Genomic DNA, 24,884 nt, shown 5'->3' with positions numbered 1-24,884 from the left:
CATGACCATGGATACAGCACCATATCACCTCAGAGTATCAGTTCTATATATATAACGATGAACACAACAATGCGTCTGAAAGTGTAAAGAGTCGCTGGTTATTTTGGTGCAAATGTAACGTAGATAACTATGCAGCATGCACTTGTCCTACAATAGGTGTGGCACGAGAATGTGTGAAAAAGGGTTGCATAGTGCAGTTACTTATCTTTGTCACTCCCCCATGCTGAACAAAGAACACGCCAAGGTGTTATGTAAAAGTCTCCAAAACTGAACTCATAACTCTTGCACTGAGTTTCAGTTTGCACATATTTGCGTTGGTGAAGCCCTAGCATAATGCACACTTCTGGAGAATATAAAATGTTTCAATAGCTCTCTCTTAGGCTCGGGGATGGTGTATTTTATTATGTTGTTGTGTTGTACTGTATTGTATTGCTGCATTGTATTGTGTGGTGTTTGTTCTATGTGTTTGTCCCTTTGGTAGTTTGCAGTTTTGTGAATTGAACAGAATGTTCTTTCAGCCTGTTTCCTCCACTTAACCCAAAACGTCCACAAATCCTCTGGTATTCACACTACCCCAGCCAGATAATTTGATTCTGAGCAATGACGCAAATGTGCGCGTGAACTCATACACACTCAATCATTAAAGGCTGCTTATCTGACTGCGGGGTACGTGTAAACTATCCTTGTTGAACTCCCATTGTGTATCCTGCGGCAAGCTCGACACCAGGCTGAGGCTATGTACAAATATTGGCCTGCATGCAGGCTCTTGTCTCTTGTTCTTGGTATGAATCATTCATGTATCTCTCTTTAGATTGTGTTTTGTAACATTTGAGTCATTTGACCAGAGAAGCGGCTAACCTCTTAATCTCCTCCTCTGTCTTCACCTCTCTTCTGCTTTCACACAAGGAAACTGGAAAATAACATTCCTCTGTGTGCTTTCATGGTGATAACATAGTTACTTATTGAGAGTACTGGGAAACTTTTATGGCAGGTTGTGTCTGGAACCTCAAGAAATCTCACTTATTCTGTGTGTGTGTGGTGTGTGTTGTGTGGTGTGTAAGGAGATAAGGTGGTAAGGAGAGACAAGTCTGTCTAAGAGCTCTTTACACTTAAGAGTGTAGACCTGAGGTCCCAGATCCCAGAATGCTTTGCAAGGTTCATCTAAGTCCAAACTATCAGGCTGGGAATTTCCTCTGAGGCAACCACTGGGCCATTTCTCTCTCTCTCTCTTTCTGTCTCTCTCCATCCCATAGCAGGTTAGGTGAATTTGGTTAAGGTTAGAATAAGGGTTAGCTAAAATTCTACATTTGTCACAGACGTGACTTGAACACACAACCTTGGGATTGCTAGATGGTGGCGGTATACACCCATCCTCCTCAACCAACTTCCCTGCTTTTGTTTCTGTCTACTAGCCTATTAGCACATACTGTGGGTCTTGGAGGTGCGCCAAAATAGATATAGCATGTTTCGTATGGCTCCGAGGCAAGGCGGCTCAGACACACACATTCTCAGCCATCTCTTCTCAAAATATTGTTTTATCCTCTTTCTACTTGAGGGGAGGGGGAAATTAGGGAAATGGCAACTGGCACCCTGTCTATCTGCCTATCAGTACTGTGTCTTGTGGTTGATGGACCAGAAGAGCTGTTTCTGTAGTAGTCATGTCCCTCCCTGCAGTGAGCACTAAAAACACGTACTGTGCACGCACGCACGCACACACACAGACCGTCACAATAAATCAGCACATCAATGTGCAGTGTTGTGACACTGTGCAACTGCGAGCTCATTAGTCAGTACAAGGTCGTGTCCACAGCAGGCGGCAGGATGGTGATGGATGTGTTTGTAGGGTGGCCTGATCGCTATTAAACAGCATTACTATCACACACACACAGACACGCACGCACACACCCAGACACATTGGGAACATGCTCAATATGTCCCATTGGGTTGTAGGGGAGCTCAGTGAGGAACATCGCATTGATAGCTATCCTCCCAACTCTCTAACCAGTGTGATTTGGAGGGATGCTTTCATCCTACACTGGCCTCCCGCAGAATCTTCTGGTTGTCTGTCTGGGTTGAGTGACTAACAGAACAAGTTAGGTTGTTGGGATTACTCAAACATGGGTTAATTGGTTGGGTTGACCTTGCAGCTGGGTCTTTATGAATGTAATCCTTAGGCTAATTTCAGGAGGCTTGTCTTATTAGGAGCAAGGCTTTCAGCTAAATCTTATTGGCCACCCGTGAGATTTAAGTTTACATACTTCAAATTAAAATGTTCCTTAATGATTTTTGCATTTGACACATTCTTCTATAATATTAAGTGTATTTATTACACACTATATATATATAATAAGGCATAATAAGGTATGCCACCTTAATGTGGGGTGGCAGGTAGCCTAGTGGTTAGAATGTTGGACTAGTAACTGGAAGGTTGCAAGAACAAATCCCTGAACTGACAAGGTACAAATCTGTCATTCTGCCCCTGAACAAGGTAGTTAACCCACTGTTCCTAGGCTGTCATTGAAAATAAGAATTTGTTCTTAACTGACTTGGCTAGTTAAATAAAAAAGATAATGTATCCCAACAATGGCATTTACATAGGCTTAGGGAACTCATACAGTTCTGTAAGCTTTATTGAAGCTAAACAATTTTAAAAGTTTGATCTAATAAGATGGAATCATGGTTGGTTAGCCCACTGTCGTGTTGCCTCCATCCCTCTCACACATGGGTCCATGTCAGCCATCAGCCGTCTGTCACTGCCTGCTGCCTTATGAGTAATATGACACGTTCAAAACAACCGGGAACTCTGAAAAATAAATGACGTCAATGATCTTCAGGACGGAAAGTCGGAGCTCTAGAAAGAGGCCTGAGTTCCCGAGTTGGAATTCCAAGTTGGATGACCGTTCAAATAAATTTTTCCAAGTCGATTTTTCCCAGTCATCGCGTCATCACAGCGAACTAAGAGCATCATCAATGTGCGTCATCACCAGAGGGAAGGGGACAATGTGATTCCTTGTCTGGCCTTCTAAATATGGCGTTAAAAACATTGAAGTAGTTTTCAAGGGAATATTTTCAGCTTCAGCTTTCCATGTCATCCATTTTGATTTAACATCAACTATAGTGGTTGTTAGTCAACCTACTTTTGATTAATACATATTAGCATGTATTATCATATGACTAAAGCCTTGTTTACATACATCCTTTGTCCTGATCTTATCCACATTCTGATTGTGCCCACATTGTAGCTGTTGCATCCACACATGGTAGTAAAATGCATTTCTTCTCTGTCCACTTTATCCGCATTGTGACCAGATGTCCTGGTCCCTTCCTGTATGCAAATTATTTGACAGATATGGTTTCAAAATAATAATATTTTATTTTAAGACATATATTGATGCCATTAGTCAATGGCGAATTGGGTTAAGGTTATATATCACACGTCAATGGTTTTAGACGGCGGGATAATGATGATTTAAATGGTTTCACTGTGAAGAGTCCGTCTAAGTGTCTGACTACCTCAGGAGGTTGTCAGGAAGATCTGATCACAGTCAGATCACAATGCTTCTTTTAATCTTCTACACTGTCTAAAAATGTGGGCAAAATCAGATTGTTGGACAAGATTAGGGCAAAGCATGTACGTTAGAAACAGGTATAAACAGGGCTTAAGACATTTACACAGAATTACGACCAACAACTGGAATTCATGTTTATTCATGTTTTAATCAAATAAATTAGCCACACAAATAAACAATCTTTGTTTTTATATAACATTCATACAAACACACACAGTCAAGTACAAAATCAGGAAAATCATAAAATCATAACGCATATTTCTTCATATCCAACATTTTACCAAAAAGGACATCTTACAGATCTGCGTCGAAAAGGTTATTTTGTTTTTCAATAGTTTGGTCAAACTAAGTTTGTGAAGAGTTTTCTGAACCAACAGGAGAAACTAAACATATTTCAGAAATTAGATATATTCATTGTAAAGTGAAATGCAGTATTTTGTTCTTCAATACAGAAAAAGTAGCAAATCTGGGTCTTATGGGCCCACCTGTTTTCTCTTTGTGCTGATTGGACAAAAGAGGGTTACTCTGATCATAGGGGGTTTGTTCTGAAGAAGGCACAAGCACTGTTGGTGAGTGTAATCAAGCAAAATATAATGTAATTTAGAAATATTAACACTGCTTATTTCAGAGAGAAATCAATCAAACCACTTTTAAGCTTCAGGCTTCCAACACTTTTCCCTTCAACATGTTGTTCAGAAGAAGACCACTTCACAGATATGGTCAAACTAACCAAAATAACAAAGGTGCACTGCTATCATGGTGTAAACAGCTGAAGTAAATGGTGTCGTTTCAAACACATTCTCTAAAAATAAATAGGCCTAACACATACACCCAAGTGTGTTGTATTAACCTCTAGCTAGCGACCTCTACCACCTACGGCCAATCCATTGAAAAACGCACATTGCAGCAAAAAAAATTGTAGTGCTACAAATTGTTTTCCATTTCTTTTCTTATTTTCTTAGAAAATACAAAAACAAATACAGTCATGGTCCTGGAACCCAACTGCTAGGGGGAATTTTCAACACATTCGCATCTTGTGGCAGAAGCAGCTTGCTCATAGCAGGAGCCACACAGAGTACACCATGAAAGCACTAGCTAGCTAGCATTTTGAGTTGCTGGAAAGTAAGCAGTGCTTCTTTCTCTTACTCTGCTCTCTCTTTGGCTTATCTCTGGTTCTGCCATTGTACAATGGCAGAGGCAACTGTGACGTCAAGAGGAAAAGCACTATGAAATGGTTTGGGTCCTTTCTTTTACATCTATTCATATCTATGTTCATGTTCAAAAAAACAGAAGCGTTCAGGTTCCTGATCTACTCAGCTAGCGCCCTCCAAAGGTTTTAAAACCTCTTACAATCATACACAAATGAACAAATGTACTAATGAAAACAAGGAAATCGAATAAATGCCAGCAGGCAGGTAATGTACAATCCTGTCAGCTCTTCATTTCTCATTTCCTCTGCATTTCAATGTGAAATATTGCATTATAGTCCCAAAGTCTTTGTTCTGGCTATGTGAAAGCAGTACAGTATATAGCCTACACACAGCCTATACATCAAGTGGAAAGTAAAGTTGTTAAAGCCTTGTTTTCCTCTGATAGGAAATGACATCATGCTCATACTGTAGGTCTTCAGGATCTTAAGTTTAGACAACGTTTCCACATTTTTGGGACTTGGTTACCTGAGAAGGTAGTGATAAAACAGCAGAATAGCACGATTGAGGATTCCTCACCAAAAGGACGCAACAACAGAGACAATATGGTTAGAAAGTAACCATATATAAATATAAATTATAAATTGAAATCAACCTTTTTGTAAGGCACACACACACACACACACACACACACACACACACACACACACACACACACACACACACACACACACACACACACACACACACACACACACAGGCACATACACACACACACACACACACACATACTGCTTGCAAATAGCAATACCTATTGTGCTTTAGACACTCAGCAAGTATATTTTTTATTCAGTTTTGGCTGATCAAGATATACCAGGTTTTTATCTTCTTCTGAGGTAAAAGCAGATTTAGCTCAGCTAGAATCTTGCACAAACAACTGGCAGTTTGTCAAATCACTGTAGCATTGTGTTCAAAGAAAGTTTGAAGATTTAAATAGTTCTGATGCTGCATGCTTGTAGGATTGCCACAAAGTAATATCTTCTCCAAAAGGCAAATGAAGTAAAAACAAAAATAAAGTAAAAAACAATGACATGTAATAAAAGTCTCTATACAGTGAGCAAAACTGAAAAAGCAACAAAAAACAAAATCAGGAAGACTAGATCCTCTAGTTTTCAAACAAACAAAAAAACAGAAAAAACTGTTGAAATAGTTCTTACATGACCTCGTCTGGTTCATTGATACCACTCCTCATTGTCTTTTCAAGATGAGTCCTTCACACACCCCTCCAGAAAAGGAGATGGTTGAGTTGGGGTCCCTATTAGGGAGAAAGCACAGGTACAGTGTTGCGTTGAGGTGGTCCCAGACCTTTATTGCTTCTCTGGGGATCTGACAAGAACTCAAGAGTCACCTCTCCAGAGTTTTGTTATTGCTTAATTGTCAGCTTATGTGATCACACACAGATACACACACCTAGATGTGAGTGTTTGTATGTTGTTCAACAGAATCTAGATTTGTCACTTTCATCATTTCTTTCTTTGTCCATTCTATGCTCAGTTTTTCATTTAGCTCTCCCCAATAGTTCTCTTTTCACACTTAGGACAATTTGTTCTGTCGTTCTATCATCTTCTCATCATCTGATGATCTGTGAGCAACTCCACAGCTCAAAGTTCTGTTCCCACTGTCAAAAAGTGCTCACCCTTCCTGTCCATCAGTGATGACATCACCATGAAATTTTTACTCTGGTTGCCATACAGAACAAGTCTGGTCTAGTAGGAATTTGTTGTTTCCTGTTTCTCCTTTCTTTCTTTCCATTACTTCACCATCACACAGCTGCTCAGCTGCCCACCCAGACTCAGCTCCTGCATCTCTGACTCTTTTCCGGAGGCTGAATCCTGGCTCCACATCCCCTGCCTGGCCACAAGGGGTAAGGGGCCCTGGGTGAAGGCCTGGCTCTGGGCCTGGGCTTGGGGTTGGTAGTGTAGGTTGGTCTGGGTATGGAGGCTGGGTTGCTGGCTGATGTGAAGGCGAGCCTCGAGGAGGTAAGCAGCGGAGGCCACAGGGGAGAGGAAGGTGGAGGAGGCGCAGTATGAGGATGATGATGAGGAGCAGGAGGAAGAGGAGCCATAGGAGGAGGAAGATGACTCCAAAGGCTGCTGCCAGAAGGCGTGCTGGAGAGACAGGAGACTCTGGTGTGGGGAAAGGGGGTGTTGATGTTCCCCCTGGGGGAGGGAGGAGGCGGAGGTGTCAAACAGGGTTGAGGTGGCGTAAACGGATGTGGGGGAGGGGGGCTGCTGCTGGGGCAGGAAGAGCAGAGGGTTCTGGGTAGATGCTGACTGAGGAGCCTGGGGCTGGTGCTGGATCTGGAGCATTCTGTAAATAGAGACGGAGAGGAGGGGTTAGAATTTCACTTACTGTGACTATGTGGTTGTGATTATATTTATGTGCAGGTGTGTGTGTCTCTGTGTGTGTCTCCATATTACCTTTGCTGTTGCAGAACTTCCTCTAGCATGCTGCGGTGCTCATTGATGGTGGGACCTATTGATCCCCGGCTGCCACGGCTACTGTGGTCGGAGGTCAGTGGGCAGATCTGCCTTGCCAGACCATTGATCTTATTCAGACCCAGAAGACCCTTAGTGCGAGTGTTCTTCCTCAGCTGTTGGCGGAAGGCTTTCAGACCTGGGGAGGCGCACAGAGAGGGGATGGGTTAAATTCTGTTGGGCCTGATACATTTCCTTGTAGTGATGATGATGTGAATGATACATACTGTACGTAATGGTTATAAACTAACATCCCACATACCTTGTGTTAGGGAGGTGTCAGAGGCTCTGCGGCCCTCCTGGAAGCTGGAAGCTTGGGCCTGGGGGAGGAGATGAGAGGAGAGGGCCAGCTGGGTACCGGCAGAGATCAGCGCCCTAGGGCCAGTCCCAGAGGCTGGCATGGCTGACAGCCCCCCCACAGGAGGGCGCAGGGCAGGGTTGGGGGTGGACAAGGACTTCAAACAGCTGTCAGACGATGCACCATCGGAGAGGCTGACCACGATGCAGGGGGGGTTGCACTGGTAGAAGTGAGGGGAGACCTCGGCCAGGGTGTGTCGCCGGGAGGTGGTGGTGGGCAGGACGAGGGGTGAGCAGGTGTGTGTGACCTCCTCACTGATGCTGGTCTCCAGCAGGCTGTTGGGGGAGATGGAGCGGTTACACAGCAGGCGGTTCAGACTGGCTTCCACCGGGAACGCCACACGTTGGAACAATGCACCGTGGTCATATTCCATCTCCGGTTGCATGGGAGGGGAGGTCTTGCACTGAATGGGGTAGGCCGAAGTTCTGAAGCTGTCCTCCATGATGACCTCTGGGGTACCGGAGTCGGAGGTGTCCCTGGGTTTCTGGGTCCAGGGTCCACACTGGCGACTGAGCTGCAAGGCCCGGTGCTCCCTGTCCCTCTCCAACAACAGATAGTAGATGGCTGAGAAGTGGTTGTAGCTGCTGCTCAGCAGAGACTGGGGGAAAAGACAAGAGCTGTGTTTGAATACTCATACTAACATACTGTATACTACATACTTAATGAGTATATACTACATACTATGTACTATTAGTTCATTTTAGTATACTGTAAACTAACGCTATTCTTTCTGAGCTTACTAGCGCTTTGCCTGTCTATCAGAAGTTGATGCTGTTGCTATGCAACCTCTTGCAGGCTTGTGAGCATAACAAATTACTAGCTAGACATTTTACGACTTCGGGTGTGTTATTAAATTCAATTTGGAGTACCAGAGTGCACTCAGAGCGTTGTCTGATTGTTCATTTGTAAATGCCAGGCAGTTTCACTGGACGCTCTGGCCGAGGAGTAGGGTTGATACTAACTTGCTAGCTACTTCCAGACACAAATGAGAGAACACCTCACTCTGACCATTTTACTCTCCCTAGCAGAGCTGGTTGGGATGTTTTCATGTTATCCAGAGTGTTGGTGACTGTAACTGTGCTGCTGGCAACAATATAATTATGATTGTTTTCCGATGTTTACGGACACCGGCCATATTCAACAGGTGTTGAGTGTTCATAAATTCATCAGTTATTCTGCGCTCTGGCACAGGTACACTCAGAGGAGAGTGCTCTGAAATCAGAGTAGATATACAGAGAGAATTTACGAATGCACCTGAATGTGCATTAAGAACGCACAACGACTATACCACTAAGAATAACGGAAATAATCAAGTTAATAAATGTTGGGTAGTTAGTTAAATAGCATATAGTTAATATACTGGCAAGTTCAATGTATTAGTAGCCAAAAAACGTTAGCTAGCTAGCTAACATACCGGTACATACTGCTGTAATGATATGCTATGCAGTTCACAAGGATAGCGTAGCTAAGAAATTGTCAGCCAACATAACATGTAAGGTATCTTAACATTTGTCATAATTAGTTAAAGCAATGAATTTGTATCCGCTCTCGTTGGACTCCGGCTGCATATTATCCGACATTTTCTTCAAATCTGAAAACCAATTTCTGAAGAATTGCATTATGGGCCCTAAAAGCACGGACGGAAATAGTGTCCACTGCTCGTGTACTTCATATTTTGGCGAATGTAGTATGACATCCGAGAACGTTTGGAATACTAACTATATCCATACTATGACCAATATACATACTATATACTTCATTTACGTCACAAATACTACGGTTAGTGCGGCTAGTATGAGTATTCCAACACAGCTAAGGACATGTTAGTCAGCCATTTTGGTCCAAAGGGTGTCATAATAAAGGACTGTTTCTCTCACTCTCAATTTCTGTCAGACAGGAAACACACACGCTCTGCGCCCATCACTCTGCACTCACTCAGTCTGATCTACTGAGAGACTGCTGTTGGAGCTCGTCTCCTCAGCTCAGTGTCAGCCTCTAAAAGCAGATGCCAGTTATCCCCCTAATTCTCCCTACAAAACGAGTAGTAAGCCCACCAGGCGTACAGGGATCCAGGGTGGGTTTGACTGTGGTGCCTGCCTGGGAGGCAGCATAACATACCACCTACTCTACTACCAGCCCCACCACTTTCAACCCAGTACCCAACCCCATTAGCTGTCTCTACAGTGTACTTCAAATACTGTATTTATAGGACACTAGTGATACTCTGTATAAACGACGATATAACCTATAACCTGTAATCTATATAACAACACAGCTCCCCTCACTCCTTACACTCCTCTAATCCTCCTTCCATGACGATAACACCAATCAACCAATCAGCCAATTAACACATCAACCAATCTGCCACTCACCTCGATGGTCCTCTGGCGGTCGATGCCCAGGCTTTGCATGATGCCCAGGACGGGCTCGCTGTAGTCCCCCAGATTGGAGTTGTAGTCTGTGAGGGGCAGTGCCATACTGAGGGTCTGGTTAGGAGCTGTGGGGTCAGCCAGCATCCAGCGGTGCTGCTTGATTTGGGCCATGCTGATCCTCTTGGTTGGGTCCACCACCAACATCTTACGGATCAGGTTCTCACAGTCTGGGGGGAAAAGAGTGGGAGGGAGAGAGAGAGAGGATGGAAGGAGGGAGGTAGAAGGGAAAGCAAGGTCATTCTCCGATGCTAGAGCATGTGATTTAATTTAATATAAACCAGCCATTTCATCAGTAAATTTATCAATCCCAATTAAACTATGAAATATGTCACTGTGTTGTTGCCATGGTGATGCATACCTTGAGACATGTAGAAGGGGATTCTGAAGCGCCCCTCTGTGACTCTCTGTCTGAGGGCGGGAAGGCTGGGCCCGTCGAACGGAAGGGATCCGCACACGAGAACGTACAGAACCACACCCAAACTCTGTAGAGATATAGACCAGGAGAACGTCAACAAATGGTTCCTCCCATTACTTCTGTGTTCATTCATTTTACATGAAAAGAGTAGAACTTGGTTGCAAAACGCTTTGTTTATTGTCATGAATCTTGCCCTGGTGGCAGAACTGAGCGATTTCTGCTAGATAGGCCAGCTGCAAAGTCAAAATTGGCAAAATCATAAAACATGTATGAAAACTAAAAAGAGCTTTTTGGTCTTTATTTATGATTAGGGTTAGGGTTAGGGTTAGCAGTGTGGTTAAGGTTAAGGTTAGGGTTAGGCATTAGGATTAGCAGTGTGGTTAAGGTTAAGGTTAGGGTTAGGCATTAGGATTAGCAGTGTGGTTAAGGTTAGGCATTAGGATTAGCAGTGTGGTTAAGGTTAGGGTTAGGCATTCGGATTAGCAGTGTGGTTAAGGTTAAGGTTAGGGTTAGGCATTAGGATTAGCAGTGTGGTTAAAGTTAGGGTTAGGGTTAGGCATTAGGATTAGCAGTGGATTAGCAGGTTAAGGTTAAGGTTAGGGTTAGGCATTAGGATTAGCAGTGTGGTTAAGGTTAGGGTTAGGCATTAGGATTAGCAGTGTGGTTAAGGTTAAGGTTAGGGTTAGGCATTAGGATTAGCAGTGTGGTTAAGGTTAGGGTTAGGGTTAGGCATTAGGATTAGCAGTGTGGTTAAGGTTAGGCATTAGGATTAGCAGTGTGGTTAAGGTTAAGGTTAGGGTTAGGCATTAGGATTAGCAGTGTGGTTAAAGTTAGGGTTAGGGTTAGGCATTAGGATTAGCAGTGTGGTTAAGGTTAAGGTTAGGGTTAGGCATTAGGATTAGCAGTGTGGTTAAGGTTAAGGTTAGGGTTAGGCATTAGGATTAGCAGTGTGGTTAAGGTTAAGGTTAGGGTTAGGCATTAGGGTTAGCAGTGTGGTTAAGGTTAAGGTTAGGGTTAGGCATTAGGATTAGCAGTGTGGTTAAGGTTAGGGTTAGGCATTAGGATTAGCAGTGTGGTTAAGGTTAAGGTTAGGGTTAGGCATTAGGATTAGCAGTGTGGTTAAGGTTAGGGTTAGGCATTAGGATTAGCAGTGTGGTTAAGGTTAAGGTTAGGGTTAGGCATTAGGATTAGCAGTGTGGTTAAGGTTAAGGTTAGGGTTAGGCATTAGGATTAGCAGTGTGGTTAAGGTTAGGGTTAGGCATTAGGATTAGCAGTGTGGTTAAGGTTAGGGTTAGGCATTAGGATTAGCAGTGTGGTTAAAGTTAGGGTTAGGGTTAGGCATTAGGATTAGCAGTGTGGTTAAGGTTAAGGTTAGGGTTAGGCATTAGGATTAGCAGTGTGGTTAAGGTTAGGGTTAGGCATTAGGATTAGCAGTGTGGTTAGGGTTAGGCATTAGGATTAGCAGTGTGGTTAAGGTTAGGGTTAGGCATTAGGATTAGCAGTGTGGTTAAGGTTAGGGTTAGGCATTAGGATTAGCAGTGTGGTTAAGGTTAGGGTTAGGCATTAGGATTAGCAGTGTGGTTAAAGTTAGGGTTAGGGTTAGGCATTAGGATTAGCAGTGTGGTTAAGGTTAAGGTTAGGGTTAGGCATTAGGATTAGCAGTGTGGTTAAGGTTAGGGTTAGGGTTAGGCATTAGGATTAGCTGTGTGGTTAAGGTTAGGCATTAGGATTAGCAGTGTGGTTAAGGTCAGGGTTAGGCATTCGGATTAGCAGTGTGGTTAAGGTTAAGGTTAGGCATTAGGATTAGCAGTGTGGTTAAAGTTAGGGTTAGGGTTAGGCATTAGGATTAGCAGTGTGGTTAAGGTTAAGGTTAGGGTTAGGCATTAGGATTAGCAGTGTGGTTAAGGTTAGGGTTAGGCATTAGGATTAGCAGTGTGGTTAAGGTTAAGGTTAGGGTTAGGCATTAGGATTAGCAGTGTGGTTAAGGTTAGGGTTAGGCATTAGGATTAGCAGTGTGGTTAAGGTTAAGGTTAGGGTTAGGCATTAGGATTAGCAGTGTGGTTAAGGTTAGGGTTAGGGTTAGGCATTAGGATTAGCAGTGTGGTTAAGGTTAAGGTTAGGGTTAGGCATTAGGATTAGCAGTGTGGTTAAGGTTAGGGTTAGGGTTAGGCATTAGGATTAGCAGTGTGGTTAAGGTTAGGCATTAGGATTAGCAGTGTGGTTAAGGTTAGGGTTAGGCATTAGGATTAGCAGTGTGGTTAAGGTTAAGGTTAGGGTTAGGCATTAGGATTAGCAGTGTGGTTAAAGTTAGGGTTAGGGTTAGGCATTAGGATTAGCAGTGTGGTTAAGGTTAAGGTTAGGGTTAGGCATTAGGATTAGCAGTGTGGTTAAGGTTAAGGTTAGGGTTAGGCATTAGGATTAGCAGTGTGGTTAAGGTTAAGGTTAGGGTTAGGCATTAGGATTAGCAGTGTGGTTAAGGTTAGGGTTAGGGTTAGGCATTAGGATTAGCAGTGTGGTTAAGGTTAGGGTTAGGCATTAGCATTAGCAGTGTGGTTAAGGTTAAGGTTAGGGTTAGGCATTAGGATTAGCAGTGTGGTTAAGGTTAGGGTTAGGGTTAGGCATTAGGATTAGCAGTGTGGTTAAGGTTAAGGTTAGGGTTAGGCATTAGGATTAGCAGTGTGGTTAAGGTTAAGGTTAGGGTTAGGCATTAGGATTAGCAGTGTGGTTAAGGTTAAGGTTAGGGTTAGGCATTAGGATTAGCAGTGTGGTTAAGGTTAGGGTTAGGCATTAGGATTAGCAGTGTGGTTAAGGTTAAGGTTAGGGTTAGGCATTAGGATTAGCAGTGTGGTTAAGGTTAAGGTTAGGGTTAGGCATTAGGATTAGCAGTGTGGTTAAGGTTAGGGTTAGGCATTAGGATTAGCAGTGTGGTTAAGGTTAAGGTTAGGGTTAGGCATTAGGATTAGCAGTGTGGTTAAGGTTAAGGTTAGGGTTAGGCATTAGGATTAGCAGTGTGGTTAAGGTTAGGGTTAGGCATTAGGATTAGCAGTGTGGTTAAGGTTAAGGTTAGGGTTAGGCATTAGGATTAGCAGTGTGGTTAAGGTTAGGGTTAGGCATTAGGATTAGCAGTGTGGTTAAGGTTAGGCATTAGGATTAGCAGTGTGGTTAAGGTTAGGGTTAGGCATTAGGATTAGCAGTGTGGTTAAGGTTAAGGTTAGGGTTAGGCATTAGGATTAGCAGTGTGGTTAAGGTTAGGGTTAGGCTTTAGGATTAGCAGTGTGGTTAAGGTTAGGGTTAGGCATTAGGATTAGCAGTGTGGTTAAGGTTAAGGTTAGGGTTAGGCATTAGGATTAGCAGTGTGGTTAAGGTTAGGGTTAGGCATTAGGATTAGCAGTGTGGTTAAGGTTAAGGTTAGGGTTAGGCATTAGGATTAGCAGTGTGGTTAAGGTTAGGGTTAGGGTTAGGCATTAGGATTAGCAGTGTGGTTAAGGTTAGGCATTAGGATTAGCAGTGTGGTTAAGGTTAGGGTTAGGCATTAGGATTAGCAGTGTGGTTAAGGTTAAGGTTAGGGTTAGGCATTAGGATTAGCAGTGTGGTTAAAGTTAGGGTTAGGGTTAGGCATTAGGATTAGCAGTGTGGTTAAGGTTAGGGTTAGGCATTAGGATTAGCAGTGTGGTTAAGGTTAAGGTTAGGGTTAGGCATTAGGATTAGCAGTGTGGTTAAGGTTAAGGTTAGGGTTAGGCATTAGGATTAGCAGTGTGGTTAAGGTTAGGGTTAGGCATTAGGATTAGCAGTGTGGTTAAGGTTAAGGTTAGGGTTAGGCATTAGGATTAGCAGTGTGGTTAGGTTAAGGTTAGGGTTAGGCATTAGGATTAGCAGTGTGGTTAAGGTTAGGGTTAGGCATTAGGATTAGCAGTGTGGTTAAGGTTAGGGTTAGGCATTAGGATTAGCAGTGTGGTTAAGGTTAAGGTTAGGGTTAGGCATTAGGATTAGCAGTGTGGTTAAGGTTAGGGTTAGGGTTAGGCATTAGGATTAGCAGTGTGGTTAAGGTTAGGGTTAGGCATTAGGATTAGCAGTGTGGTTAAGGTTAAGGTTAGGGTTAGGCATTAGGATTAGCAGTGTGGTTAAGGTTAGGGTTAGGCATTAGGATTAGCAGTGTGGTTAAGGTTAAGGTTAGGGTTAGGCATTAGGATTAGCAGTGTGGTTAAGGTTAGGGTTAGGGTTAGGCATTAGGATTAGCAGTGTGGTTAAGGTTAGGTTAGGCATTAGGATTAGCAGTGTGGTTAAGGTTAGGGTTAGGCATTAGGATTAGCAGTGTGGTTAAGGTTAAGGTTAGGGTTAGGCATTAGGATTAGCAGTGTGGTTAAAGTTAGGGCATTAGGATTAGCAGTGTGGTTAAGGTTAGCAGGTTAAGGTTAGGGTTAGGATTAGCAGTGTGGTTAAGGTTAAGGTTAGGGTTAGGGTTAGGCATTAGGATTAGCAGTGTGGTTAATTAGGTTAAGGTTAGGGTTAGGCATTAGGATTAGCAGTGTGGTTAAGGTTAAGGTTAGGGTTAGGCATTAGGATTAGCAGTGTGGTTAAGGTTAGGGTTAGGGTTAGGCATTAGGATTAGCAGTGTGGTTAAGGTTAGGGTTAGGCATTAGGATTAGCAGTGTGGTTAAGGTTAAGGTTAGGGTTAGGCATTAGGATTAGCAGTGTGGTTAAGGTTAGGGTTAGGGTTAGGTGTGGTTAAGGTTAAGGTTAGGGTTAGGATTAGCAGTGTGGTTAAGGTTAAGGTTAGGGTTAGGCATTAGGATTAGCAGTGTGGTTAAGGTTAAGGTTAGGGTTAGGCATTAGGATTAGCAGTGTGGTTAAGGTTAAGGTTAGGGTTAGGCATTAGGATTAGCAGTGTTAGGTTAGGCATTAGGATTAGCAGTGTTTAAGGCATTAGGGTTAGGCATTAGGATTAGTGTGGTTAAGGTTAAGGTTAGGGTTAGGCATTAGGATTAGCAGTGTGGTTAAGGTTAGGGTTAGGCATTAGGATTAGGTGGTTAAGGTTAGGGTTAGGCATTAGGATTAGCAGTGTGGTTAAGGTTAGGGTTAGGCATTAGGATTAGCAGTTAGGTTATTAGGATTAGCAGTGTGGTTAAGGTTAAGGTTAGGGTTAGGCATTAGGATTAGCAGTGTTAAGGTTAAGGTTAGGGTTAGGCATTAGGGATTAGCAGTGTGGTTAAGGTTAAGGTTAGGGTTAGGCATTAGGATTAGCAGTGTGGTTAAGGTTAAGGTTAGGGTTAGGCATTAGGATTAGCAGTGTGGTTAAGGTTAAGGTTAGGGTTAGGCAGGATTAGCAGTGTGGTTAAGGGGGGTTAGGCATTAGGATTAGCAGTGTGGTTAAGGTTAGGGTTAGGCATTAGGTTAGGTTAGGGTTAGGCATTAGGATTAGCAGTGTGGTTAAGGTTAGGGGTTAGGGTTAGGCATTAGGATTAGCAGTGTGGTTAAGGTTAAGGTTAGGGTTAGGCATTAGGATTAGCAGTGTGGTTAAGGTTAGGGTTAGGGTTAGGCATTAGGATTAGCAGTTAGGTTAGGGTTAGGCATTAGGCATTAGCAGTGTGGTTAAGGTTAGTTAGGCATTAGGATTAGTTAGGTTAGGGTTAGGCATTAGGATTAGCAGTGTGGTTAAGGTTAAGGTTAGGGTTAGGCATTAGGATTAGCAGTGTGGTTAAGGTTAGGGTTAGGGTTAGGCATTAGGATTAGCAGTGTGGTTAAGGTTAAGGGTTTAGGATTAGGTTAGGATTAGCAGGTGGTTAAGGCATTAGGATTAGCAGTGTGGTTAAGGTTAGGGTTAGGCATTAGGATTAGCAGTGTGGTTAAGGTTAAGGTTAGGGTTAGGCATTAGGATTAGCAGTGTGGTTAAGGTTAAGGTTACATGCTGACTAGACCGGGCACGCGGGTGAGTCCACCATCACACACATGTTGATTTTGTCCATCCGCACCAATCAGGACACGCAGGTTGAAATATGAAAACGTACTCTGAAGCAGGTCGAAACACATGAAACATTCATGGACATTTAGCTAGCTAGCTTGCTATAGTTAGCTCATTTGTCCTGGGAAATAAACATTAGGTTGTTATTGTACCTGAAATACACATGGTCCCTTTTTTTCTCGATATTTGTAGAATTTTTACCCATTTTGAGTCACACAAAATCGTGTGTTCTCTACTCTGACAAGGGGAAGGGGAAACCTAGTTACTGTCTAGTAAACTCTCCTCCTTCAGGCTTCTTCTCCTGTGGACTTTATATGGCGGTTGGCAAACAGAACCTCATTGATGGGCGCGAGCAGTTGAAATGACTGAATAACATGTATGTCTACATTTGTTTTGCAAAGCTCGCACACGCGCAACGCGTCGGTGTGGTCAACGTTAGGTTTAAAATCAGATCTTATGACTCTGTGGCTGTGCCAGCTAGTCACCACTCTGCAGAGCTGTCTCCAAAGCAAGATTCATGACAATAAATGCCAACCTGCGTTCAAAACATGGGTAGCCATGTTGGGTGCGGTTTCCCAGTGAGCCTTTACCCAGATATCCAACTGTGGCCCTTCGTACTCCTTCCCCTCAAACACCTCGGGTGCTGCATAGGGGGGGCTGCCGCACCACGTAGACAGGGGCTCGCCGGAGTTGTAGAAGTTTCCAAATCCAAAGTCTGAATGGGAAGGAGAGAGAGATCGACTATTGATTATTTGTGTTGCTGTGTGCGTGCGCATGTGTGTGTGTGTGTGTGTTAGTGTGTGTGTTAGTGTGTGTTAGTGTGTGTGTTAGTGTGTGTGTGTGTGTGTGTGTGTGTGTGTGTGTGTGTGTGTGTGTGTGTGTGTGTGTGTGTGTGTTAGTGTGTGTGTGTTTTGACGACAGACTGTCACACTTGGTCTTTGTGGCATCAGATCAGCCCTGCCCTTATTCTACTATTTTACCATGAAGAACCCTCTAATTATTGGCAGTTGACACTTCATTAGCACCGACCCAGTGATGCATGGCTTCTCATTAGTAGAGACATTTAGCAGTCTGGATATCAGTAGGGAACCATCAAGGACAGAGGGTAGTCTGCTATCTGTTATCTCCCACACAGACTCACCGGCCAGTTTGATGTTCATATTGGTGTCCAGCAGCAGGTTCTCAGTCTTGAGGTCACGGTGAACGATGTGGTGTCTGTGGCAGTAGTCCACCGCCATCAGGATCTGCCAGAACTTCTTTCGTGCCTCATCCTCGCTCATGCGCCCGTTTGAGGTCAAGTAGTCTAGAGGAAAAGAGTTTAGATTCAGAGAACTAAATAAGGACTGTAAATACTGGGTAAGAGAGGACCTTGATATCTATTTGACCCCTTTTTTATGTCAAATGAAACAGCTCAACACAGTTTACAACAAAGGAGATAATAAATTTAATCCTCACCGAACATCTCTCCATTTTTGGCATATTCTGTCACAATATACAGCATATCTTTAGTCTCCATAACCTAAGAGGAATACAAAGAGAGACAATGGAAAGAGGTTAGCAAGAAGTAGGCTACACACAATTGCAGTGATAACGTGAGGAAAGAGGTCTTTCCACTGTAAAGGCTGCTGTAAGTGTTTTAGCAGAGACAGGACTGGGCACTGGGGATGTTTTCTGGACACCTTATCATTCCCCTGACCACACTTCCTCTCATTCACACACACACACACACACACACACACACACACACACACACACACACACACACACACGCTGACTTTCCATGATATGCACTGTTGCATAACAGAGCTGACAGGCACTTCCTGCATGCTCTTTGTTTATAGGATATGAACACAGAAATAGTTCAAACCAGTATTCAAATCAAATCAAACTTTATTTGCCACATTCGCTGAATACAACAAGTGTAGACTTTACCATGAAATGCTTTACAAGCCCTTAACCAACAGTGCAGTTCAAGAAGAAGAAAATATTTACCAAGTAGACTAAAATAAAAAGTAGTCATAAAAAGTAACACAATAAGAATAACAATAATGAGGCTATATACAGGGGTCACCGGTACCGAGTCAGTGTGCAGGTACAGGCTAGTTGAGGTAATCTCTACATGTAGGTGGGGGAGAAGTGACTATGTGTAGGTAACAAACAAACAGCGAGTAGCAGCAGTGTACAAGAGGGGGTGTTAATGTAAATAATCTGGTGGCGATTTTTATGTTCAGCAGTCTAATGGCTTGGTGGTAGAAGCTGTTGAGGAGCATTTTGGTCCTAGACTTGGCGCTCCGGTACTGCTTGCCGTGCGGTAGCAGAGAAAACAGTCTATAACTTAGGTGACTGGAGTCTCTGACAATTTTATGGGCTTTACTCTGACACTGCCTATTATATAGGTCCTGGATGTCAGGAAGCTTGGCCCCAGTGATGTACTGGGCCGTTCGCACTACCCTCTATAGTGCCTTACAGTCAGATAACGAGTAGTTGCCATACCAGTTGCCATACCAGTTGGTGATGCAACCGGTGCTCTCGATAGTGGAGTTGTAGAACCTTTTGAGGATCTACAGCTGCACCATCAAGAGCATACTGACCAGTATTCCCACTAATACTGTGTTGTCTGTCATCAGTTTTCAACAGAAACCAAATCTCTTTCCTTCTGGGAAAGGAAGAGAAATGTTCAGACACAAAGGACGAGCTTGTGTATCGAGAACCCATCACCACCGCAAATACACAAAGAAAAAGAAGGAAAGACACAATGTCCCAGCACCTTCCTGGAACTCCCGGAAACTTCCCAGGGCCAGGAGAGCCCTCGGGGACCAAACATTGTGGAAGTGTTGTGTCACTACCACTTCTGAAGAAAAGACTGATATTCATCACTGCCAGGACTCAATAAACCAACACCTAAAGCTATGTCACACATTTTATAGCCTCATTTCATTTCCAACCCAGTTTCTCTTTCACTTTTCTAACTCTGTGAGAGACAGTGAGGTGTTGGGCAGCAGTCATTTTTATGGCGGCACAGAGGCTCCCATACAGGGAGTAATTTATAGTCTTTATCTGAGAGAGATGATAACCACCCTGTGTCCCTCTCACCTAGAGGTGCTGCTGATGTCATACAGGCTTCTAGAGAAGAAGTCTAGCACGTTAAGGGCCCTCATACTGGCCCCTGAAGAGTGGTGTGTGGGGGAGTGTGTGAATGAGAGAGAGAGAGAGAGAGAGACAGACAGAAATCGAGAGAGAGTGCGAGACTGAGAGAGAGAGAGAGAGAAAGAGAGAGAGAGGCTGTGATGATCTTCAGAAATTCAGAAAAAAGGGACATTTTGTTCACATAAGATGGAAACTGCAGCTTATTTAAAGGTCAAGGATCAACACTTTGGTGTTATTCGTGAGGCTTTCCCCCTCTCCTCTTCTAGCTACTTTCTCTCATCGACTAGTCATACGGTACAGACTGCTCGTAATTCACTGTTCTGTTTTCGGTTATTGGAAGAGGAGGATGATAAGGAGAGGATGTGACCTCTGGATCACACAATCGCCTTCACTGCACTACACCTCCCCCTCAGTGGGCAGATGATGGGGTGTGAAAGAGAAAAGGGTTTCCCTCGGGTCATAGAAACCTGCTCTAACCTTCATCAAACAGCTAGCACCTGACATGCTCAAACCTCACTGTTTCCCAAAGAAAGAGGGAGCAACAGAGAGAGGGAGAGAGTGAGAGAGAGACTTGTGTTTATTTCACTTGCTTTGGTAATGTAAACATATGTTTCCCATGCACATAAAGCCCCTTAAATTGAAATGAGAGAGAGAGAGATCTACAGAGAGAGAGAGAGAGAGCGAGATATATACTGTATATATATATATATATATATATATATAGAAAGAGAGAGAAATATATATATATATAGAAAGAGAGAGAAATATATATATATATAGAGAGAGAGATAGATAGATATATATAGAGATATATAGAGATTATATATATATATATATATATACAGAGATAGATAGATATAGAGATATATTTAGAGATATATAGAGATATAGATATGTATAGATGTATATGTATATATATAGAGATATATATAGATATGTAGATAGATAGAGATAGATATAGATATATATATATATATATATATATATATATATATATACAGAGATAGATAGATATAGAGAGATATATATATATATAGATATATATATATATATAGATATAGAGAGATATATATATAGAGAGATATATATATATATATATATATATATATATATATATATATATAGAGAGAGAGAGAGAGAGAGAGAGAGAGAGAGAGATCTGTGTCTCTTTAGGGGGACTATCCCTCTGTATTAATCTGCTCACAGTGGCTCATCTGACAGAGATTAACTGAGGAATCGTCCTCTGGAAAACATATGACTTGCCTGACTCAGGCTTTCCTGTCTTACTCAAGGCGTGCGAGTGGGGTCGCATTGGGTGCTGTGTGTGTACTTTGTGTGTGTGTGTGTGTGTGTGTAAGGGCATCTGCACAAAAGTGTCAGGCCCGCTGAGCGAAAAAGTGGACTTGTGGTAGCGTCATTAGGGGCCGAGCAGCAGTAGTGCTTGGCGGGGCCACCTTTACGAGAGGAACAGAAACATTGCACTTGACTACCATAGATGCTAATTGAGCTTGACACTCAGACCTACAGAGACTGACTCATCCAAGCAATTCTCTTTCCTTCCCTCTGTCATCATCTCACCAAAGAGAAAGAGAGGTCAAAAAGGATTGAATTAATATGTGTACTTCTGTTTCACAGCAACGTGTCCTAGGAGTCAGCAGCTAGCTTTAAGATGGAGACACACACAGACTCCATGACAATAGTACAGCTGCAGCGCTGTGATATCCAAGACGATATACCACAAACCCTGATGTATCATAACACACACTGAGTCCTTACGTTCTCTCCATCTAATCCCACAATTCCATCCCTCTCTTCCTTGCCACCACACCTCCATCCCTACTCCCTCTACCTCTCTTGCTTATTCTGCCTGTGTTTGTCCTCAGCACCCGCTCAGCCTGTGTCTCTCTCTGTGGACACGTAGCCAAACACATGGACCAGTCACTCAGCTGTATCCATGCAGGATACAGTGTCAGTCAACACACCCAAAAGAACACACACACACACACCCAAAAGAACACTGACACACACACACACACACACACACACACACACACACACACACACACACACACACACACACACACACACACACACACACACATCCAATAACAATGTAACCATATTATAATAGACAGCACACACACCTGGTAGAGTTTGATGATATGGGGGTGGTTCAGCAGCTTCATGATCTGGACCTCTCTGTAGATCTTCTCTAGGTTGGATGGGTTTAGTCTGGTCTTGTCAATGATCTTTATGGCCACCTGGCAGTGGACAACCAACCAAAAAAGCAAACTGTAAACACACGGGTATGTAGGTCTTCTATATCTAGGACAAATGCAATATGAGAGGCTGATATGATTCTATCAATTAAAAAAATAATAAAAATGAGTTCTGTCTGTGTGATTTTGAAAGGAATAAAATATGACATGAAAGCATTGTTAATGAAAGAGCAGGGATGCTAACCTGTGTTTTGGTGACTTTGTGCCTTGCCAGTTTGACCACAGCAAAGTTTCCTTTCCCCAGTGTGCGGATGATCTCGTAGAAGCCGACCTGTAGAGGCCTTCCATGAGTATGGTTGGGCTGGGAGCCCGTATGGTTGGGCTGGGAGCCCGTATGGTTGGGCTGGGAGCCTGTATGGTTGGGCTGGTAGCCCGTATGGTTGGGCTGGGAGCCCGGGCTTCTCTCCGTTACGATCACCATGATGCCACACTGATTAACTATTCCAAAGGATAGGATTCAAATTGTGTGTAGTTGGCTATCTGCGACGCAAAATACAACATTGTAAATATCAAATGCACATAAGCCTATGCGTTATTATATTTGTTTTTATTATTGTAGGCCTATTATTACTGTGTTATCAAATGCATTACATTATCAGTGTATTATTATAACGAATGATAATAACGTTATAATTATAGTCCTAATCATTAGGCTACACATTTAGCTAGGCGTAGCCTATTCGTGCTCATCAACAATTAAGATTCTGAATTAACATTTGCATTGCACCATGATGACGCAGAAAAGTATTACATATAGACCACATCCCTTCACATCTGTACAATCTTGCACTAAATGTAATTATCCTACTGAACTAAACATATAGCTTATTCATTATATTTGATAAGCTCCGGATTCAAGCTATAAACATGTCCAAATGTGAGAAGTCAATGGATAATGTAGGCCTTTATAACACAACAAACAATTGTTATGTGTTAAATTAAAAGTTCAATGGCAGCAAGGCGCATATAGGCTGCCTAAATCTGAGACAAATAAAAACAAAAACTATTAAAAAAACCGATCATTATACATTTCCATTATAAAACTACAATGAACTATCAGCCAGTTTTTTTCCAAACATTCATAAGAGCATTGCAGGGTCTTACCGTTTTGGATGTCGGTAACGTTACACCTCTCACATTTCAATCGGTTGTCATAGGCAGGTACAAGTCATTCCATAAGGATATTACGAGAAAAAAATACGAGAAAAGTATAATAAAACAGCATATAACTTTTTAATTGTCTTTCTTTTAACGAAATATGTACAGAAATGTACAGCACAGTGTGCCAGTCGTGCTGGTAAAAACTATTTACAGGGTGACTTGGCAGGTCATATAATCGGCTCTTGCACTGCCCTGCTCCGTCTGCATGTGAGCTCCTATGGAATGCGGACATCCACAGTGTTCAAGGGGAAACTCCTCCTCCCATAACAAATTGACAACATTTCAATGACGTCACACCCGCGTCAGAGCTTCGAGTGGGGCGCGAGGCCGGGCGCGAGCGCAAAGCTGAAGTTGCTGGGCAACCGTGCGGCTTGGCGCGCGGTGACGCGGTGCGGATGGAGAGGTTGCTTAGAGACGGTGACGGTGACGTCAGTCCCGGAATATGTGTCACCACGTGATGTTTCCTCCCAAGCTGCTGATGTAAAGCAGAGCTTGAGTTGGCACTCGCTCATCACGGCCTTTATGTTCGCTCCCTCGACTTTCAAGTTGCCTTTCCTCTCCTGACCTCCGCGGAAAAAGTTAAACCAAAAATGGTTCTGAACCTTTTTGTTGTTGTTGCACACATCATGCAATTCTATTCTATATTATAATTATATTACTAAACTGAACAAAAAGTAGAAGGAACTGTATTACTGAACTAAGAGAAACGATATAAAGTATGATGGAGTACTTTAAATGAAATTGTGGGCAGAAAGACTAATTCAACTCTTTCATTGAATCAGAAGGCTCATTCAGCACAAAACCTTTTGATATTGGCAATTATTTGAATAGCTATTTCATTGGCAAAGTGGGCAAACTCAGACATGAAATGCCAACAACAATCTGTGAGCCACCATATTCATGCATAACATTTCTAATAATGAAAGAAAAACATTGTAATTTTGAAATATGTGAAGTTAGTACAGGAGAGGTGGAAAAATTATTGCAGTCCATCAATTTTTATTTTTGTATTTATTTCACCTTTATTTAACCAGGTAGGCCAGTTGAGAACAAGTTCTCATTTACAACTGCGACCTGGCCAAGATAAAGCAAAGCAGTGCAACAAAAACAACAACACAAAGTTACACATAAACAAACAATAATGAGAAACCACTTGGTATTGACAACTTAGATGGGAATCTACTGAGGATGGTAGTGGACAATATTGCCAGTCTTGTTTGTCATATCTTTAATCTGAGCCTGGAGAAAAGTGTTTGTCCTCAGACCTAGAGGGAAGCTAAAGTCATTCCGCAACACAAGAATGGTAAAGCATCCTTTAATGGTTCTAACAGCAGATCAATCAGCTTGCTGACAGCTCTTAGCAAACTTTTGGGAAATCCACTTGTCCTTCAGACAAGGTCTGAACATTCTGTTGTATTGTTTGATGCAAGAAACAACTTTACAAAATAAAATGCTAAATGATTCCCATACCATTATTACAGAGAATCAGAATCAGACAAAGTATGCTTGCTACTCATTGCCTATTGGATATTTAGCTTATTCAAGTCTGTCTCAAAATACAACACTGCCCCATTAAGACAAAAAAAATCTCTTTACCCGACTCCCACAAACAAAGTTTGTGCTCTTGTAGGAAGCATTCACTCCCACAGTGCTGACTACAAGTTAGTTATAACTTAGCTAATAACTCACTAACTAGCAAAGAATATGAACATATGTGAACACTTGGCTACATGCAGCTCTCGCTTCAATCTCAAAACAAGCCTATAATAATCATGACCGCTCATGCTGTAAAACAGTCCAGTTCAAAGTTAATGGCACAAATCCATGTATGGCCATGGTCTATTTGCATATAGGCCTACAGCAGCTCTGATTGGATATG

The 24,884-nt window shown here is 42.7% G+C and overlaps 1 protein-coding gene across 1 annotated transcript; it reads right to left on the bottom strand.

Annotated features, from left to right (window-relative positions):
* Positions 1-3,697: 3,697 nt before the first annotated feature.
* LOC112225022 (serine/threonine-protein kinase SIK2-like) lies at positions 3,698-23,215 on the bottom strand. The gene is made up of 11 exons (XM_042306323.1): positions 22,949-23,215; positions 22,029-22,324; positions 21,710-21,826; positions 17,874-17,937; positions 17,560-17,721; positions 17,009-17,133; positions 10,403-10,526; positions 9,985-10,211; positions 7,517-8,210; positions 7,198-7,393; positions 3,698-7,087 (listed from the first exon to the last, which is right to left on the bottom strand). The coding sequence occupies exons 2-11, from the start codon at positions 22,263-22,265 to the stop codon at positions 6,529-6,531; spliced, it is 2,505 nt and encodes an 834-aa protein (XP_042162257.1). The 5' UTR covers positions 22,266-22,324; positions 22,949-23,215; the 3' UTR covers positions 3,698-6,528.
* Positions 23,216-24,884: the final 1,669 nt, after the last annotated feature.

This window comes from Oncorhynchus tshawytscha, linkage group LG26 (genome assembly GCF_018296145.1).
Source record: "Oncorhynchus tshawytscha isolate Ot180627B linkage group LG26, Otsh_v2.0, whole genome shotgun sequence".
NCBI lineage: Eukaryota > Metazoa > Chordata > Actinopteri > Salmoniformes > Salmonidae > Oncorhynchus > Oncorhynchus tshawytscha.
This window is presented reverse-complemented; position numbering and strand designations above follow the sequence as displayed.

Excerpts from the sequence above, each read along its gene's own strand:
- LOC112225022 (XM_042306323.1), bottom strand. The coding sequence starts at position 22,265 with ATGGTGATCGTAACGGAGAGAAGCCCGGGCTCCCAGCCCAACCATACG. Across the intron at positions 8,211-9,984 it reads ACCGCCAGAGGACCATCGAG|TCTCTGCTGAGCAGCAGCTA; the intron begins GTGAGTGGCAGA and ends CTTTTCCCCCAG. Across the intron at positions 7,088-7,197 it reads GAAGTTCTGCAACAGCAAAG|AATGCTCCAGATCCAGCACC; the intron begins GTAATATGGAGA and ends CTCTATTTACAG.